Genomic DNA, 19,776 nt, shown 5'->3' with positions numbered 1-19,776 from the left:
TGACACAGTAGTTAGCATTGCTGTCTCAGAGCACCAGGGACTCGGGTTCAATTGCAGCCTTGGGTGACCGTGCAGAGTCTGCATGTTCTCCCAGTGCCTACGTGGGTTTCCTCCAGGTGCTCTGGGTTCCTTCCACAGTCCAATGATGTGCAGGTTAGGTAGCTTGCACATGATAAACTGCCCCTGAGTGTCCAAAGATGTGCAGGTTAGGTGGGATTGCGGGGTTGGGGCAGGGGAGTGGGCCTAGGTAGGATGCTCTTTCAAAGGGTCGGTGCGGATGCGATGGGGCAAATGGCCTTCTTATGCACTGTAGGGATTCTAAAATGACTCTAAGGCGATGAGAGTTCAATTTACATTAAAAACTGAAGCAAAGTCTGAACAAATGTAACATCAGAGATGCTGTAAATGAATGAGGAGATAATTTGAAAAAATCAACATGAGCCATCATGGGCGAAATTCTCCGTTATCGGTGCAAAGTCCGCCGATCGGCGCAAAAAACGGCGCAAATCCGACTTGCGTCACGCTGCAAAAATCGTCGCGAAGTCTCCGGCCCGAAATGGGCTAGCAGCGACGTGACGGGATCCGCACTTGCTCACGTGGTTCACGCCGTGCAGCGTCATACACGCCGCATGGCGTGACGGCTCATAACGACGCGCTGCTCCCCCCCACCCGACCGGAACACCTGACCGCAACACCCGACCGCAACACCCGACCGGAACACCCGACCGGATGGCCGGCTGCCGCTCAGCCCCGAGGTTCCAGTCACGGGATGTGGAGGCGCTCCTGGACGCAGTGGAGCAGAGGAGGGAGGCCCTGTATCCCGGGCACGGCCGCAGAGTTGCCCCACGCCACAGCCGGCGTCTGTGGAGGGAGGTGGCAGAGGCCGTCACCGCTGCGGCCCTGACACCACGGACAGGCACCCAGTGCCACAAGAAGGTGAACGGCCTCGTCAGAGCAGCCAGGGTGAGCCTCCCAACCCCCCCCCCTGCCCGATATCCATATTCCCCCCTCCCCCATATCCCCCCTCCCCCATATCCCCCCCTCCCCCATATCCACCTTCCCCCATATCTCCCATATCCCCCCCTCCCCCATATCCCCCCTCCCCCATATTCCCCCCTCCTCCATATCCCCCATATTCCCCCCTCCCCCACATCCCCCATAATCCCCCCTCCCCATATATCCCCCTTCCCCCATATTCCCCCTCCCTCACATGGCCCAGTCGCAGCAGGCCATAGCCCAGTCTCAGCAGGCCATCGCTGAGGGCATCGGCGCCATTGGCCATGTGCGAGCCGGCGTCACACAGTCACAGACAGGGTTTGCCAATCCCCTGGGCACCATGGCTGCAAACCTGCAGATCCCTGTCGATACCAGCATGGGCCTCCAGGACTGGCAGCGCCAGATGTCGGGGGGGCGTCGGATGGCCAGTCCGTTCGCATCCCCCACCCATGTAGAGGCCTGGGGGTCATCGGGCACCCCGAGGGAGGAGGAGGTGGTGTGGTCCGTCCCGGGTCCCCCTGTAGGGGAGGTCCCGGAACACCGCGACACCTCGGACTCCCCCCCTCCCCCCTCCCGTCCCAGATGCATCGGGTGGGCAACGGGCAGGACAGGCTGGCAGCTCGCCATCCCAGTCGCCCGGGCCGCAGCCTGGCCCATCTAGGCCAGGACGCCCCAGGAAACGGCCGCCAAAGGGATCCAGTGTCAGAGGGCACGAATCACAGGAGTCCACCTCCAGTTCTGCTGTACCGTCTGGGGAACCGCGTAGACGTAGTCAAAGGGCCCGTAAGGCCAAACAATTAGACACTGAGTAAGTTGGCATGGGTGCAGGGCACAGATGAGTTTTGGGGGCTAGGGCACGTGCATGAACTCCTTTGGTTATTAAAGTCAATGTTACACCTACAGAAGCTGCCTTTGTGCTCTGTCCAAAGCGTGCGGGGGTGTCATGTACGTTGAGCGCAAGTGTGTGTGTTTGTGTGAGAGGGGTGGTCTTACCTCAGCCCCAGGTGAGTCTGCCCCTTCCCCCTGGGCCGCCATCAACATCCTCCTGGGCAGAGGACGGGACCGTGCGCTGCAGTGTCACAGCCGCATGCAGGGATGGTCCGGGTGGATGGTGGTACTGTGGCCTTGGGTCAGAAACAGTCCAACGATGTGGAGCCAGGAGCTCATCGCAGGGCGGGTTGTCATCATCCTCCATGGCCTGCAATAGACACGCGTCCACCCGCAACTGTGTGAGCCCGGCCATTGTGCCGCAGGTGGATCGGCAATGGGGGGGGGTGGTGTGCATGCGGGTGGTGTGGGTGGGGTTGGGGAGGGGGATGAGGGAGGGGGGTGAGAGTGCTGGGTGGGTGGATGGGTGGGGGGTGTGAGTGGTCGGCTGTTGCCATGGTGTGCGGTCTGTGGCCGTACTACCCGATTCCAACAAAGAACAAAGAACAAAGAAATGTACTCATTGCCCACGCCCATCTAGTCAGTGAAGCGGGCGGCTATCAGCCTGTCCCGTGCCCGCTGGGCCAGCCGGTAATGGTGGACAGCCACCCGCCTGTGTCTACCCCATCTGCCCTGACCATTGCCCCCATCCCCCTCACCTGGGGAGGACTGCGCCTATTCCTGCTGCTCCTCCACTCCGCCCCCTCTGCTGGGCTATGTTGTGCAGGACGCAGCACACCACAATGATGCGGCCGACCCTATCTGACCGATACTGGAGGGCGCCCCCAGAGAGGTCCAGGCACCTGAAACTCATCTTCAGCACGCCAAAGCACCTCTCTATCACTCCCCTTGTCGCTACATGGGCATCATTGTAGCGGTTCTCCACCTCATTGCGTGGCCTCCGTATAGGCGTCATCAGCCACGATCGCAATGGGTAGCCCCTGTCGCCCAGCAACCAGCCCGTCAGCCGGGGATGGCGTCCCTCGTACATGCCGGGGATGGATGACCGCGACAACACGTATGAGTCGTGTACACTGCCTGTGTAACGGGCGCAGACGTGCAGGATCATCATGCGGTGGTCGCAGACCACCTGTATATTCATCGAATAGGTCCCCTTCCTATTGGTGAACACGGCCCTGTTATCTGCAGGTGGCCGCACGGCGACGTGCATCCCATCAATCGCGCTCTGGACCATGGGGAACCCGGCCACGGCAGAGAAGCCCACGGCCCGGGCATCTTGGCTGGCCCGGTCCACAGGGAAGCGGATGTAGCGGTGCGCCATGGCATATAGGGCATCTGTCACTGCCCGGATGCACCGATGCACCGAAGTCTGCGATATGCCGGACAGGTCCCCACTCGGTGCCTGGAATGACCCCGTTGCATAAAAGTTCAGGGCCACCGTAACCTTGACGGACACGGGGAGAGGGTGTCCCCCGCCAGTGCCACGTGGTGACAGGTGTGCCAGCAGGTGGCAGATGTGTGCCACGGTTTCCCGCCTCATCCGGAGTCTCCTCCTGCATTCCCGGTCCGTGAGGTCCTGGTATGACTGCCGGGGCCGGTACACACGGGGCGCCCTCGGGTGCCTCCGTTGCCGTGGGCCCGTGACGTCCTCCTCCCCCTCCTCGTCCTGTCGGTCAGGTGTCCCTCCAGCCTGGGCGGCTGCCGCCTGCCCCTCTGCGGCAGCCTGCGCCGCCTCTCTGGCACGCTCCTCCTCCTCCTCCTCATCCAGGGCAACATAGACATTAGCGGCTGCCGCCACGGCGGCCAACATCGCTGGATGTTCGGAAAACATGACGGCCTGGTTGGGGGAGGGGGGGGGAAACGACGACATGTCGTCATTGCCCATATCCCCTCCTCCCCCCCCAGCCAGGTGGCATGGACCGCATGGGTCCAACTGTTGGAGGCTGGCACCTGGCCAGGTGGACCAACTCACTTTCCCTCGCATCCCCCTCCCCGGCACGGGCCCCCCCATCCTCCTCCCCGGCACGCCCCCCCCCCCCCCCCCAACCCCCTCCCCGGCACGGACCCCATCCTCCTCCCCGGCACGGACCCCCATCCTCCTCTTCGGCACGGACCCCCCATCCTCCTCCCCGGCACGGACCCCCCCATCCTCCTCCCCGGCACGGACCCCATCCCCCTCCCCGGCACGGACCCTCCATCCTCCTCCCCGGCACGGACCCCATCCTCCTTCCCGGCACGGGCCCCACCCACCCCATCCCCCTCCCCGGCACGGGCCCACCATCCTCCTCCCCGGCACGGACCCCATCCTCCTCCCCGGCACGGCCCCCCCACCCCATCCCCCTCCGCGGCATGGGCCCCCCATCCTCCTGCCCGGCATGGACCCCCCATCCTCCTCCCCGGCATGGACCCCCCCATCCCCCTCCCCGGCACGGACACCATCCCCCTCCCCGGCACGGGCCCCCCGGCACGGATCCCCCTCCCCGGCACGGACCCCCCCCATCCCCCTCCCCGGCACGGACCCCCCCTCCCATCCCCCTCCCCGGCACGGACCCCCACCCCCATCCCCCTCCCCAGCACAGGCCCCCCATCCTCCTCCACGGCACCGACCCCCCCCCCCATCCTCCTCCCCGGCAAGGACCCCATCCTCCTCCCCGGCACGGCCCCCCCCCCATCCTCCTCCCCGGCATGGACCCCCCATCCTCCTCCCCGGCATGGATCCCCCATCCTCCTCCCCGGCACGGACCCCCCATCCCCCTCCCCGGCACGGACCCCATCCCCCTCCCCGGCACGGACCCCATCCCCCTCCCCGGCACGGACCCCCAATCCCCCTCCCCGGCACGGACCCCCATCCCCCACCCCGGCACGGGCCCCCCATCTCCCTCCCCAGCACGGGTCCCCCCACCCCATCCCCCTCCCCGGCACGGACCCCATCCCCCTCCCCGGCACGGGCCCCACATCCTCCTCCCCGGCACGGATCCCCCTCCCCGGCACGGACCCCCCCCATTCCCCTCCCCGGCACGGACCCCCCCTCCCCGGCACGGACCCCCCCCCCCATCCCCCTCCCGAGCACGGGCCCCCCCTCCTCCTCCCCGGCACCGACCCCCCATCCTCCTCCCCGGCAAGGACCCCATCCCCCTCCCCGGCACGGACCCCCCATCCTCCTACCTGGCACGGCCCCCCCCCATCCTCCACCCCGGCACGGACCCCCCCCCATCCCCCTCCCCGGCACGGGCCCCCCATCCTCCTCCCCGGCACGGCCCCCCCCTCCCCCTCCCCGGCACGGACCCCCCCCATCCCCCTCCCCGGCACTGACCCCACGCCCCATCCCCCTCCCCGGCACGGACCCCACCCCCCATCCTCCTCCCCGGCACGGGCCCCCCATCCTCCTCCCCGGCACGGACCCCATTCTCCTCCCCGGCACGAGCTCCCCATCCCCCATCCTCCTCCCCGGCACGGGCCCCCCATCCTCCTCCCCGGCGTGGACCCACCATCCCCCTCCCTGGCACGGACCCCCCATCCTCCTCCCCGGCACGGACCCCATCCCCCTCCCCGGCACGGACCCCCCATCCTCCTCCCCGGCACGGACCCTCCCCCCATCCCCATCCCCGGCACGGGCCCCCCATCCTCCTCCCCGGCACAGACCCCCCCCCCCATCCACCTCCCCGGCACGGACCCACCCCCCATCCCTCTCCCCGGCACGGGCCCCCCATCCTCCTCTCTGGCACTGACCCCCCTCCCGGCACTCCCCCGGAGCCCAGCCCACTCTAACCACCACCCCCGCCACACGCACACACAACCCTAGACACACCTCTCCCCACACATTCAGACTGCGGCCACGCCATCGCCTGCCCAGCGGCCAACCCCCCAGGCCGTCACTCACCTCCACGCTGGTCGGCGTGAACCTGGAGCACAGGTTGACGCCGATTAAAAGGAGGTTTGATTTACGTCGACGTGACCCGTCATCACGTCGACGGGACTTCGGCCCATCCGGACGGGAGAATATCGGCAGGCCCAAAATCGGCTGCCTTGCGCACACCCGTGCCATTCTCCGACGTCTGCGGCGCCATTAACACCCCGCCGACTTTTCTCCCTTCGGAGACTTCGGCAACCGGCGGGGGGCGGGATTCATGGCGGCCAACGGCCATTCTCCGACCCGCTGGGGGGTCGGAGAATGACGCCCATCATCTTTCTCAGTGTAAATCCAGTTGCTGTTTTTTTCAGTTCATGCCAAAATTTTCGACCCATCCCTACTGACTGTCTGCATTCTTAATAACCTGGCTCAAAATACGCCAGCTAACTCTGCCTGGGCGTATTCCCACCTCCAACTGCGCCAACCAGTCAAACAGGCATTTCTTTCCATCTCGAATATTGTCAGAATTAATAAAGATCAGAGTTTAATTAAAATTGGGAACAGAACCACACACATTTTTTGAGTGCCCTTATCATTCTTCTCATAGGACTACTCACAGCAGAGTCCTGAATGATCTTTGTTTTCTGAGGCTTGGACTGGCAATGCAGCCCTGAAGCTACCCAATATAGCAGGTTCTATAGCCTTGTTCATCTGCATCATTATCCATAGAATCCCTACAGTGCAGAAGGAAGCCCATTGAGTCTGCACCGACACTCCGAAAGTGCGTCCTACCTAGGCCCACTCCCCTGCCCGATAACCTCACCTAACCTGCACATCTTTGAGCTGTGGGAGGAAACCAGAGCACTTGGAGGAAACCCATGTGCAGGCTTGGGGAGAAAGTACAAACTCCACAGTCACCCAAGGCTGGAATCGAACCCGGGTCCCTGACGCTGCGAGGCTGTGCCACTGTGGTCACCTCCGTACAATGAACGAGGAAGTGTGTTTGTGCCTGGGCCGTTCCAGAGCCAGACCATGCCCAAGTCTTTAGGACTCAACAATAGGTCCTTCAAACTGTTGTAACTCTGCATTCCCAATCTGTATCCAGCAAGGTCCTGTTGAGGCAGTGAGCTCCCTCAAATGGCAGGAAGAAGTAGCGCAGGGTTTCAGTGTACTCCACTGGCTCAATGATTCACACCTGATGCTTTCTACAGGTACTGAGGCACCTAAACACCAAAGTGTGTAAACAACACAGCTCAGGTCTCCCCTCTGGTGAGAATTTTTCTTGAGAGAAATATTGGGCGGCAATTTGGGACGGCACGGCTGCAATGTGGTTAGCACTGCTGCGTCATAGCTCCAGGGTCCCGGGTTCAATTCAGGCCTTGGTAACTGTCTAGAGTTTGCACTTTCTCCTCGTGTTTGTGTGGGTTTCCTCCAGGTGCTCCGGTTTCCTCCCAGAGTCCAAAGATGTGCAGGTTAGGTGGATTGGCCATGCTAGATTGCCCCTTAGTATCCAAAAGGTTAGGTGGGTAATGGGGATAGGGTAGATGTGTGGTCTTAAGTAGTGTGCTCTTTCCAAGGGCCGGTGCAGACTCGATGGGTCGAATGGCCTCCATCTGCACTGTAAATTCTATGATTCTATGATATTGCAATAGATCCTGAGCTCTGGAATTATCTCCCACCTCCACTGCTCACTCCTCCTTTAAGGCACCCTGAAAATCTGCCCCTTTCACCAAGTTTTTGTTCATCGGTCTTAATGTCTCCTTCTTTGGCTCAATGCCAAAACTTGTTTGATTGGCTCCTCTGAAGCCAACACGACATTTTACTTGAGTAAACATGCTGCACAATTCAAGTGTCCGAGAGTTGACCCCTTATTGGTACGACTCAGTTAGCTGACCTCATTCAGGTGGTCCAGAGTATGGCCGTTCGCTTTGGAGCCCCTAAGTCGTGGAGTGAGAATTAGACTTGCTTCTTGTTGCTATCTACTGACCCAGGTTGGCACAGGTTAAGGTTAGCTGTGCCACCTACCTGTTTTTGTTTTTTCCTCTCCCACATGTTCCCTGAGGGTCTCTCTGCATTGAGGCAAGAAGTGGGAAACGAGAGAGTGGGAACACCTTCACCCCTCGATAGAATCAATGCCTTGCCGTGACTCGATTGCCCTTTAATCCTTTGCACAGTGAGTCTCTACCTACTGCTGTGAGAGGTGTGAGCAGGACTGAGTAGCACCCATAATGGGACAGATAATTAGAATGAGACTCCTTTTGCGTTTTTATCGTGTATCTTCTGACCATGGCACAAGCATGGTCATCAGGTTATGCACCCATCCACCCACCCGCCCAGAAGTGGAATTGATTAAATGTTGGGGCAGCTTTATGAACATTTGTCTTGTTTTCTTATTTCTCCTCTGTCCCTTTCAGGTTGTTGGGGTGGGGGGGGGGGGGTTGGATTAATTTTTGCCCTGGTTACAGTGGAGCAGTGTCTGAGGGTGGGTGTGAGAGCAGTCCAAAGACGTGCAGATTAGGTGGATTGGCCATGCTAAATTGCCCCTTAGTGCCCAAAAGGTTAGGTCGGGTTACTGGGTTATGGGTAGAGGGCGGAAGCTTGGGCTTAAGTAGGGTGCTCTTTCCAAGGGCCGGTGCAGACTCGAGGGGCCCAATGGCCTCCTTCTGCACTGTAAATTCTATAGTAACTAACAGCAAACATTGCTACCGGTAACCAGCATTTGCTCTGCCATGCTTCCTTGAGGGAAAGCTGGAAAAATATAAACCAAACGAAGTTTGATGTGACCATTGGGTACTTGACTACTATCTGGATCAAACTGGTATAATCAGACTGATGATTTGAATTGAACAGTATGTGACACTCTGGCTCTGTTCGGCAATAATAGAACAAATTGGAAAATCGAGTGAGATTTGCATTTATATATCTGTTTTCAGGACCACCAGATGCCTCAAAGCCCTTTATTGCCAGTGAAGCATTTTTTGAAGTGTAGTTACTGTTGTAATGTAGGAAATACAGCAGCCAATTTACCCTCAGAATATTCCCACAAACAACAATGCGATAATGCCCAGATAGTCTATTATGTAATGTTGAGGAATAAACATTGGCCAGGGGATAACTCTCCTGGTTTTCATCAAAACAGCTCGATGGGATACTTCACATCCACCCGAGCAGACAGACGACCCCACAGGTTCACAGCATATCTGAAAACCAACACCGTCAGCAGTGCAGCACTCCCTCAGTACTGCATTGGAATGCAGCCATGAGTTTGTGCTCAAGTCTTGGAGGGGCTTGAACCCAGAGTCTTGTGACACAAAGGCAACCACAGCTGGCACTGCAACTGGTAACATGTTTATGTTGCAGATTGGAGCAACTGTGTGCCAAGCCTCAGACAAGTGAGATATGGTTTCTGCCTCCAACCTGTGGCACACAGAGTAACAAATCTCAGCCAAACGCTCTGGGATGCAACTCACAGGAGCAAAGCCCTTCTATAGAGCAAAGAAGAGAAAATGTGAAGGGAAAGATCCTGATCTAACTTTCTCACCGTCTATCCAGTGCCCCAGGTTTCCTGTGCACCAAATGGCTGCAGGGCGTCACGGTGGCATAGTGGTTAGCACTGCTGCCTCACAGCTCCAGGGATCCGTGTTTGATTCCGGCCTCGGGTGACTGTGTGGAGTTTACACTTTCCCCCCCATGTCTCCATGGGTATCCTCCGGGTGCTCCGGTTTCCTCTCACAGTCCAAAGATGAGCAGGTTAGGTAGATTGGCCATGGTAAATTGCCCCTAAGTGTCCAAAGGTTAGGTGGGGTTATGGGGATAGGGTGGGGGGTGGGTAGGGTGATCTTGCGGAGGGTCGGTGCAGACTTGATGAGCCAAATGTCCGCCTTCTGCCCCCCGCCCCCCCAAATATCCCACCAGGAGGGAGGGGACATAAAATCCTGGCCTGTGTCTGGATAAATGGAAGTGGAGAGAAATACCCAACTTCAACCCCAATCCTGGGGGAATAATTGAGACTGCATTGTAGTCGTAGATGTATCACATTTTCAACCATCCGACAGAGTGCTAATATCCTAATTAAATATTATCGGGCTCAGCCATTGCCAACAAAGGTCCTTAGAACCTCTTGATTAATTCTCCTGGTGCTGCATAATGGGCATTAAGATCAAGCAGTCTTCAGGAGAATTCAGGCTAGAGGATAATAATTGTATCAGGCTGCATAGGTGTAAGGTATTGTTTAAAACGTTTTTAGACAATACTTTGTCATTAAGTTAAATAATATGCAATCAATCTGTGAGGCAAAGAAGTAGGAGTATAAGAAATGTCTCTGCAGTCTAGCTAGTGTGACTGGGTGATGCACTGATGAGGCGTAGAGCACGACTGCTAGTGAGAGGGTAAAATTACAGCATGGCAGTTGGACACAGACAATTTCCATTAAAAATGGAGAATATAGGAACTTAGAATGGAAAATCTGATGCAATATTGTGACAAAAAGCGGGAAAATGCCAGAATTTGTAATCTATTAAGGTAAGGTAGGTCGACATAGGCTCTGATGGCCATAGGCTGCTTTCCCCTTTGAAGGGGAGAGCTGACTGCTGGTGATTTAACCTGAGGATCACCACACCTCAGGCGAGTGGCAAGGATGAGAATGGGGAGCCTTCATGACTAACCTCAGCCGGTACAGGAATTGAATACTTGCTGCTGGCCTTGCTTTGCATCATGAACCAGCTGTCTGGCCAATTGAGCTAAACCAGCCCCCTTATATTGATGAGAATAACCTCACAAAACATGATCAGGGCCTCTGGAGGTAGAGTTACTTTTCCACACCGACCCATTGGGTTCAGACTTGGACACTGGGATATCCTGGCTTGTACCCTGAAGGGACTCTGGTGGGATCATTACCTGGATTAACTTTGCAGGCAGGAACCTCACTTCTGCAATTTGCAGGCCGCACAGAGACAGGGCAGTTGCCCTTCTGAATTAGAACTGCATTTGGGAGTTGGCTTGCGAAGAGCCACAAGGCAATCCCATTATCAGCGTCACCACGGAGAGACTGCCATTTGGTCTGACCAATCTGATCTGGCCACATAACAGCAAGTCAGCACATTTCAGGGATTTCATGCTGGAATTCTGAGACATTTCAGGGATTTCATGCTGGAAATAGAGAACAGGAATGTTAGGAAAGCTTGCAGTCTGAATACTCAACAGATGCCATGTAACATATATTGTTCTATGGTTGGCAGACATTTGGGTTGCTTTAAGAAACAATAAAGTGCTTCAGGAGTCCTAGAATCTACAGTAAGAGACACGGTTCCTGATTATACTCTGTGGATAACAGTGCAGACACCATTCAGTTGGAGTGGGCACACAGTCCTTTGGAAACAATAAATATTCACATTTACACAGTGTCTTTATGTTAAAAGTACACAATGAATTCCTTTTATTGAAGGCAATGTCTGTTGCTATGGAATCATCACGATATACCCCAAATACTGTTTAGCATCCCACAGCTCGCAGCAAATTCCCAAGGAGACTCATGATCCAATCATTGGTGGGAGTGTTGCTTGCTGGTTGCTTGCTGCATTGCACTTTCCCCACAGCTTATTTTTCTTCCGAACCTGACTCTTCAAGAGGCCTATTCCATTTTCTTCACTTCTCCTTCGCCGACGATTCCAACTCACACTCTCGACAACTGGACTTAGATTCACACTTTCCAGCGACCATTGCTCCGTAATGACGCAAAAGATTTCATGATTGTTCGAACAAGTAAAAGTTGGGTTCAGGATTGTTCAGATATGATGACAGGTATGCCATCAATGTGTTCGTGAATAAAACTATCCATTTTATTCTCTTCCCACTTCAGGTACCAAAATGGCCTTGAAGTTTCTGAGGAAGAAGACCACCAAACTGAAGAGCTTCCTCAGAGAGTACAGCATTTCCCTCTATCTGTCAGCATCGCCCTTCATCATTGACATGTTTGGAATAGCCTTTGAAACTGATGAATATTATGTGTTTGCCCAGGAATATGCGACAGCGGGAGACCTGTTTGATATCATTCCTCCCCAGGTACACACCCACCTTCAATAGCAATCAAATACAAAACCGTGTATGTGTTTGACCATCTGTTCTCTAGCTTTCTTTACTTCTTTTGGTCGTTATTCTTTTTTGCTATCCAGTTATCTCCATTGTACAAGAAGCAATTCTTTAACAAATCACAGTTAAAAATTAGAGTCTGAGGATTTTCTTCAGAATAAGGTAAACAAAAATTGAAAGTCATTGCGAGAAATCAGTTATCTTGTTTTCCTTAAGTTTGAAGATGTGTTATGTTATCCCCGAGTTTTAAATGACCCATTCCTGTTGTCCCTGGATCAGAAATCCAGATTTCAGGTCTGCCATCTCATTATTCATTAATTTGAAGTTCCCTATCCCATTATGCTTGATTTTATGGTCCTCCAATCTCCTATCCTGACTTTTGGAATTGTTCATTCCACCTTCCTTTATTTGAGATCTCTATTCCACTATCCCTCTTTTGGAAATCTTCCATCCCACCACCAGTAAGTATCAAGACCCGCTTTCAGTGACCCATGGGTTCAAAAATCTCCATTTCATTACCCCTTGATTCATGGACCCCATCTCAATATCGTTGGGTTTGGGTCCCTCTGTTCCATAGTTGTTAGGATTGAAGTCAATCATCTCAATGTGTCTGAGGCCACATGTGGTTATGAAGAATCCAAAAATTGTAACCCATGTTTCATTGTTTTTTGTAAGGTTGGACTTCCTGAACAGATTGCCAAGCGCTGTGTGCACCAGGTTGCCTTAGCTCTAGACTATCTTCACAGTAGGAAGCTGGTACACCGTGACATCAAACCAGAGAACATCCTCATCTTTGACAAGGAGTGCCGCAAAGTTAAACTGTCTGATTTTGGGATGACTCGTCGGGCTGGCACTCCTGTCAAACGGGTGAGTGGGACCATCCCTTACACTGCGCCAGAGCTTTGTGATGCCTCCAAACATGAGGGCTTCTCAGTGGATTACAGCATTGATGTCTGGGCTTTTGGAGTGCTACTCTTCTGCATGCTCACAGGAAACTTCCCCTGGGAGAAAGCCCTACTGTCAGACTCTTTCTATGATGAGTTTGTGAGATGGCAGAAGCGCCGAGGTGCCTGCGTGCCATCTCAATGGAGGCGGTTCACTGACGATGCTCTCCGCATGTTCCGTAAACTTCTACCTGTCGAACCAGAAAGGAGATGCTCTGTCAAGGAAATATTCAGATACCTGAGCTATCGATGGATGTTGGACACAGATTGTAACAACAGTATTGCTGATGTGAGCTCTTCCTCTGAAGAAGATCTGGTGGCCCGGATGAAGCAACAAAGCTTGTCCCCAGTATGCAATATTGCCAAGAGTGCAATTTCTGTGGAAACACCATCCTCGCGCTTCTCCTCCATGACAACGTCTAGCTCCCTCTCGTCTAACAGCAGCTATGAGAGAGCAACAAGGGAGAGCAACAACACCAGAATTCTGGTTGCCACACCTATTGAAATCTGCGTCTAGATTGCACTGTGCAGTGTCCAAGATGCAGGTGGCTTTAAATGTGATGAGAAACACCTTTTAAAGAGTAACAAACTTAATATTAAGGAAATGTTGCTTCAGACGTCAACATGAGCCACTGGCTGGGCTCAAACTCAGGCTTGCAGTGGGGCTCTTCAGAGCTTTCAACCCTGAGCTGACTTTTCCCAGCTGTGACTGAGTTGCTTTGTGTCTTTGGGTCAGTCAGACTGAGAAGGTGCGAAACATAGCACTTGGCCCAACCCGAACATTTTTAAAGCAATATGCTCAGTTTGTGTTGAAGTTATGGGTGACATCAAAAGAGGAAGCAGCACAACGGTCTAAGAACTGAGCAGGACCACAACTAGGATCTTGACCGATTAGGACCAGTTCCTGTGCAAGAATCCTTCTTTTTATTATAAATTAAGAGTGAAAGATAAGGGCATTGCCTAATGATCAAACTGCTGCTGTTCAAATGACTTTTTTCCCCCCAAGGGCTGGTTAGTGTTCACCAGGAGGATGGCTCACTCGGCACAAGTCTTCACTACTTACACTGACCTTTCACTAATACGACTGCCACTTCCTGTAACAGATCATGCTAATTTATTCTTCTTGGTTCTTATTTTGCAGCCTTCACCCTCTACCCTCCCCTGGCACGGCCAGCATGTTAAGCTGCTAAATATCCTAACATCTCATGTAATAATCAGTATATGGGCTGACTTTCCATGACCATGAGGTTAATACGGATTGAACAAAAACAAATAACATTTGAGGTAATTGCTGGAATTCAAGAAGTCAAGAGATCAATTAGCTCTGTGGAACAGTCGCAGGCAACAGGATTGTGCTGTTGTGACAATTTAAAGATAATTATTAGTGAGATCTCAAGGAGTCCAAGCCACTTGAACCTCCCCAAATGTTTCCCGGCTCCCTCCATTCTGGTATGGACTAAATGGGCTGAATGGCCTGCTTCTTTCCTACACATTCTGCATCCCTCTTTTGCATCAATGTGTGCTGGAGAAGGGTTAGGGTTACTGCACTGCCTCCTTCTGTGCCCCACAGTGACAGTAAGAGTGAGGCCTGAACAGGGATTGTTGCTGTGGTTCTCCTGCGCACCAAACTGATTATTCCTTCACCAGATTGGTAACGACCAAGCTTATGGCAGTAGAGGACTCAGGTGTAATAGTTATTCGTTAACCCACAGCTTAACGAGGAGCTAACCTGGAGAGGAACCAGGAGCTGGACAAAACTCAATTAGAACAATAAGAAAATGAAGGGAAAGGAAATTTGTTGTGTTTGGGTTAAAGGGACAAAAGGAGACTGCAATGACAAATCATTCAATTCAACAAATACTTAGCTCGCACAATGTGCAAAAGAGTTAAGTTAAACCTTTGCCTTGTGAAGCCAAGAGGATGGGAGCCCCAGGTAGTCCACCTATTAAAAGCTAGCCAACTCCATATACGCTGTGATGAGCCTGAGAGTTCCTTAATTTCATTTTCCTTTCTCTCTTGGATTTTGTGCATGGATTATGGGTGAGGAGCACTGAGCTCAGACTGTCACAGGATCAGTGCCACCTGCAGTTAGGAAGTTCTCACCGTTCAGTCTTTGTGTATTTCAGACTGAAGGTGATAGATTTGAGACGACCTGGCTTTACATATCACTGAAAGGGAGGCACAAACCGTGGACGGTGGTAATTTTACTGTGGGAGAGAGCAGATGGGTTATGTGTCCAGTATTAGTAAGGGTCTCAGCAGGGACCTTGGCTGTATCACACTGTTGTCATTGTGGGCACTGAGGGTGTTTTTAATGTAATCTGCCCAGAGAAAAACTGACAGGATCCATTGAAGGCAATTGAAATGTAATCAAGCAGGGTGGGGGGGGGGGGGGGGGGTGTAAATGAGACAGCTGATGCAATCCCATCAGTGGATTAGATTAGAGTGAGCCAACACTGCTGTCATTATGATAAAGCTCACTCCATCAGCCGTGGGCCATTGGCAGTGTAACCTCTCAGATAGTCAGCACTCCCAGTCCTCTCGCCTTCAATCCATCCAATGGTCACTGAATACTTTAAGCCCTGTCAGCCAATTGGATCATTGAAAATCAACTTTGCCTGCCAGGAAGAAATCCAGTTAAGCAAAAAAAAATCTCAATGAGAAAAGGCCACCGCCGCTAATTGTATCTCCAGCCACTAGGGGAAAAATTAGCGCGCAGTAAAGAGACAGACAGACACGATCCAACCTGTAGCAACTGTTTAAGGGGACACTTGGCCAACTTTGGCCAATGGACCTTTTGGAATAGCAACACATTACCATGCTTACTGCTGCTAGGCTATTGTTATGTTTTTGACTTCTGGACTCAGAGGTCCAGATGCCTATCTCCCCAACCCTTACCCAGAATCCCCCACAAAACACATATATTTGAATTTGTGTATCTAACAGATCACAATCCTAATGTATCTTCACTATGCTTACAAGAAGTGTTTCTAATGTTAACATATGTGCAATGTGTACGAAATTGTACCACATTTAACTTATGATTTTACAATGGATTGTCATATCTATTTTTTTTATTGATCGACTGAAAACATAGGGCTATGAAACTGATGTCGTAAAGAGAGCTGTACACACCTTACCTGATGTGCTCTGCATTTGTATTAATTCTCCAAAGACACTCAAAAGTGTCACCCAGCTGTGAGCAGGGGCTGGAATGGGGTTCGGTCTCCGTGACCCTGGAGAGAATGGGACTAAATCCAATCTCTCTCTCATTGCTGACATGTCTCACTCATGCCCAGCCAAGAAGGCAGCGGCAAGGACTAATGGACTGCTGCACAATCCTCAACTCAAAATTTTAAATAAATAATTCTTGAAGGAAAACATCCTCTGAAGATCACTGGACGAAAGCTGCAGAAACTTCTTTGTAAAGACTATATTTGAACTGAGAATCTTAGTTGACCAATGCCATGCTTTGTGCTGATGATTGGCAGGAGTGCCAATCCAACCTAAATGGTCAATGTTCATCGTCCCGCATTAGAAATGCACTCAATTGCTTCTTGTAGACAGTGAAACACTCCCATAGAGCAGCAAGGACCTCCCCATGTAGACCCAGTCTCCAAGATGTAGTAGGGGTCATTGTGCAACCGAACTTTGTGTTTGAATTACAGTGCAGTGGGTGTGTTTCTGTTCAAAACTCCCCAAAGTTTCGTTGAATGGTGTGTGGTTTTAACTGTCTGTGGTTTCGTGACAACAATGCGTCCTTTTAGTATCCAGAGTTTTAGCTCTTAGCTAAAATGTTTCCCGAGCTCTTTGAGCCGTAAGATCGATTCAATGGTTGCAATACAATTTGTCTTCCTGTAAGACTTCCTTTATAATTTGATTAAAATTACCTAAGAATAACACCCTTTGTCGAGTCCTTTTGTTTGAATAAAGGAATGGAGAGTGCACACTACATGACAGGTATGGTGAGAGAACAGTGCAGGAAAAAAATATGGTGAGAATTGGAACGTGATCCATAAAGGGAGAAAGTTTAGTGCATGAAATTGTTATGGGCCAGGGTTTGGAAACTCCAAAGTACATTATGAAGTCCATCTGACCTACAATCTTTATGTTGAATTTGGTTAGGATGAGCACAAGAGCCTCCCTTCAGGTGTGATTCATCAGTCTTCCTAGATACTTTACTCAAAACAAGCTTTATTCTAAGAATTTAGTTAACATATATATATATATAAACACACAGCAAGATTTTCTATCAATTACAAACAAGGACAGCACACAGCTACAGTAATCTATGTATAACACTTAATGAATTCCCCCTTAACTATTCCAATTCAAAAACAAAATCAAATAAAGCAAAAATCCCTTTGCAAAGGTGTGGTCCAGCACTCTGTATTCTCCCTTGACTAAGACTGGTCTTGGTCCCTGTGATTCTGATCCAGTTTTCACCCAGCAGATTCAAATTCCTTCCAGAGAGCAATTATATATCCAAAACCACCCCCAAGGTGATTTTTACTGGAACAGATATTTAAAATGAAAATAGAGACAGGCCAAAACAATTATTTTCTTTGGCTGCAGTCCACAGCACTGAAACTGAAACTAAAATGAACCTCACAGCTCAGATCCACCCACAAAATGACCTCACTGAAGCCATATGATAAGGCAAAAACCTTTCTTAAAGGGATACTCCCATAACAAAATAAATATCGAAAATTCACAGTGCACAAGCGGTAAGAAGCAAGAACGATGCACAACAGAAATAGGGAGAGGGCACAGGATAGAAATAAGGAGAAACATGGCAAATGAGAAATAGGAATAGGGAGAATGTAGTATATATGATTACAATAGGGAGAGCATCTGACTAGAAATATTCAGATTGTGTACAATATCAGCATAATAGGGAGAGAATACAATATTGACATAAATACAGAGAGAGCACAATATATGACAGAAATAGGGACTGGGCACAGTAAATGTCAGGCATATGCAGAATGTAGGATAGTGTGAGAAAGAGAACAAGAAATGTATTGGTTGAAGAATCATTATTAGCCAGGGCATATTGAAGAAGAACAATTATATGATTCAGGAGTTAAAATGTCACATTGAAGGAGAATTACTCTGGTATTTGTGTACTAACATTGTAAACTCAATCTAAAATAAAGGGCTGGATTCCCCGCCCCGCCGTGCCACATTTCTGTTTCAGCACGCTGGCGGGATGCTCCGTTACACCGGCTGGTCAATGGGGTTTCCCATTGTGGGGCAGCCCCACGCCGTCGGGGAAACCCCCGGGCTGCCCCACAATGGGAAAACGGAGCATCCCGCTGGCGGAGAATCCAGCCCAAAGTGGTTAAAAATTACAATATGCAACCTTTTAGTGTCTGCTGACACTACATATTGGGAAATGATGCACAGAGAGCCATTGGTTCTTTGAAACAGGATGAAGGGTATAATTCAGATTTTCCACAAAGATGAATACTGGAAATGATGGAAAGGGAGCTAGCTTGATAACATGTTGGAAGGGATATGGGCCAAAGGCAAATATATGGGGCGTCATTCTCCGACCCCCCGCCGGGTCGGAGAATGGCCGTTGGCCGCCATGAATCCCGCCCCCGCCCCCTCCGAAGTCTCCGAAGGGAGAAAAGTCGGCGGGGCGTTAATGGCGCCGCTGCCGCGGAGAATGTCACGGGTCTGCGCAAGGCAGCCGATTTTCGGCCTGCCGATATTCTCCCTTCCGGATGGGCCGAAGTCCCGTCGACGTGATGACCGTTCACGTCGACGTGAATCAAACCTCCTTTTCATCGGCGTGACCCGGTGCTCCAGGCTCACGCCGACCAGCGAGGAGGTGAGTGACGGCCTGGGGGGTTGGCTCTGGGCAGGAAATGGCGTGGCCGCAGACTGATTGCGTGAGGAGAGGTGTGTCTCGGCTTGTGTGTGTGTGTGTGCGGCGGGGGGGGGGGGGTGGTTAGAGTAGGCTGGGCTCCGGGGGAGTGCCGGGAGGGGGTCCGTGCCGGGGTGGAGGTTGGGGGTTGGGGTCCGTGCCGGGGTGGAGGTTGGGGGTTGGGGGGGGTCCGTGCCGGGGTGGAGGTTGGGGGGGGGGTCCGTGCCGGGGTGGAGGTTGGGGTTTGGGGGGGGGGTCCGTGCCGGGGTGGAGGTTGGGGGGGGGGTCCGTGCCGGGGTAGAGGTTGGGGGTTGGGGGGGGGTCCGTGCTGGGGTGGAGGTTGGGGAGGGGGTCCGTGCCGGGGTGGAGGTTGGGGAGGGGGTCCGTGCCGGGGTGGAGGTTGGGGGGGGGTCCGTGCCGGGGTGGAGGTTGGGGGGGGGGTCCGTGCCGGGGTGGAGGTTGGGGGGGGTCCGTGCCGGGGTGGAGGTTGGGGGGGGGGTCCGTGCCGGGGTGGAGGTTGGGGGTTGGGGTCCGTGCCGGGGTGGAGGTTGGGGGTTGGGGAGGGGGTCCGTGCCGGGGTGGAGGTTGGGGAGGGGGTCCATGCCGGGGTGGAGGTTGGGGAGGGGGTCCGTGCCGGGGTGGAGGTTGGGGGTTGGGGGGGGGTCCGTGCCGGGGTGGAGGTTGGGGGGGGTCCGTGCCGGGGTGGAGGTTGGGGGGGGGTCCGTGCCGGGATGGAGGTTGGGGGGGGGGGGTCCGTGCCGGGGTGGAGGTTGGGGGTTGGGGGGGGGTCCGTGCTGGGGTGGAGGTTGGGGAGGGGGTCCGTGCCGGGGTGGAGGTTGGGGAGGGGGTCCGTGCCGGGGTGGAGGTTGGGGAGGGGGTCAGTGCCGGGGTGGAGGTTGGGGGTTGGGGTCCGTGCCGGGGTGTGTGATGGGAGGGCAAATGAGTTGGTCCACCTGGCCAGGTGCCAGCCTCCAACAGTTGGACCCATGCGGTCCATGCCACCTGGCTGGGGGGAGGAGGGGATATGGGCAATGATGACATGTCGTCGTTCCCCTCCCCCCCACCAGGCCGTCATGTTTTCAGACCATCCAGCGATGTTGGCCGCCGTGGTGGCAGCCGCTCATGTCTATGTTGCCC

General features: G+C 53.4%; 1 protein-coding gene across 2 annotated transcripts in view; it reads left to right on the top strand.

The window, feature by feature from the left end:
* Positions 1–16,664, top strand: part of LOC140395363 (serine/threonine-protein kinase SBK1-like) — a 28,561-nt gene extending 11,897 nt beyond the window's left edge. For both annotated transcript variants that reach the window (XM_072483018.1, XM_072483017.1), the window contains exons 3-4: positions 11,592–11,794; positions 12,497–16,664. In XM_072483018.1, the coding sequence (XP_072339119.1) occupies positions 11,592–11,794; positions 12,497–13,282 (989 nt within the window). In that variant the 3' untranslated portion in view covers positions 13,283–16,664. The remainder of the gene's footprint in view (positions 1–11,591; positions 11,795–12,496) is intronic.
* The last annotated feature ends 3,112 nt before the right edge of the window (positions 16,665–19,776 follow it).

The sequence above is a fragment of the Scyliorhinus torazame genome, chromosome 18 (genome assembly GCF_047496885.1).
Source record: "Scyliorhinus torazame isolate Kashiwa2021f chromosome 18, sScyTor2.1, whole genome shotgun sequence".
NCBI lineage: Eukaryota > Metazoa > Chordata > Chondrichthyes > Carcharhiniformes > Scyliorhinidae > Scyliorhinus > Scyliorhinus torazame.
Note: the sequence above shows the minus strand (reverse complement) of the source record. Positions and strands in the feature narration are given on the sequence as shown.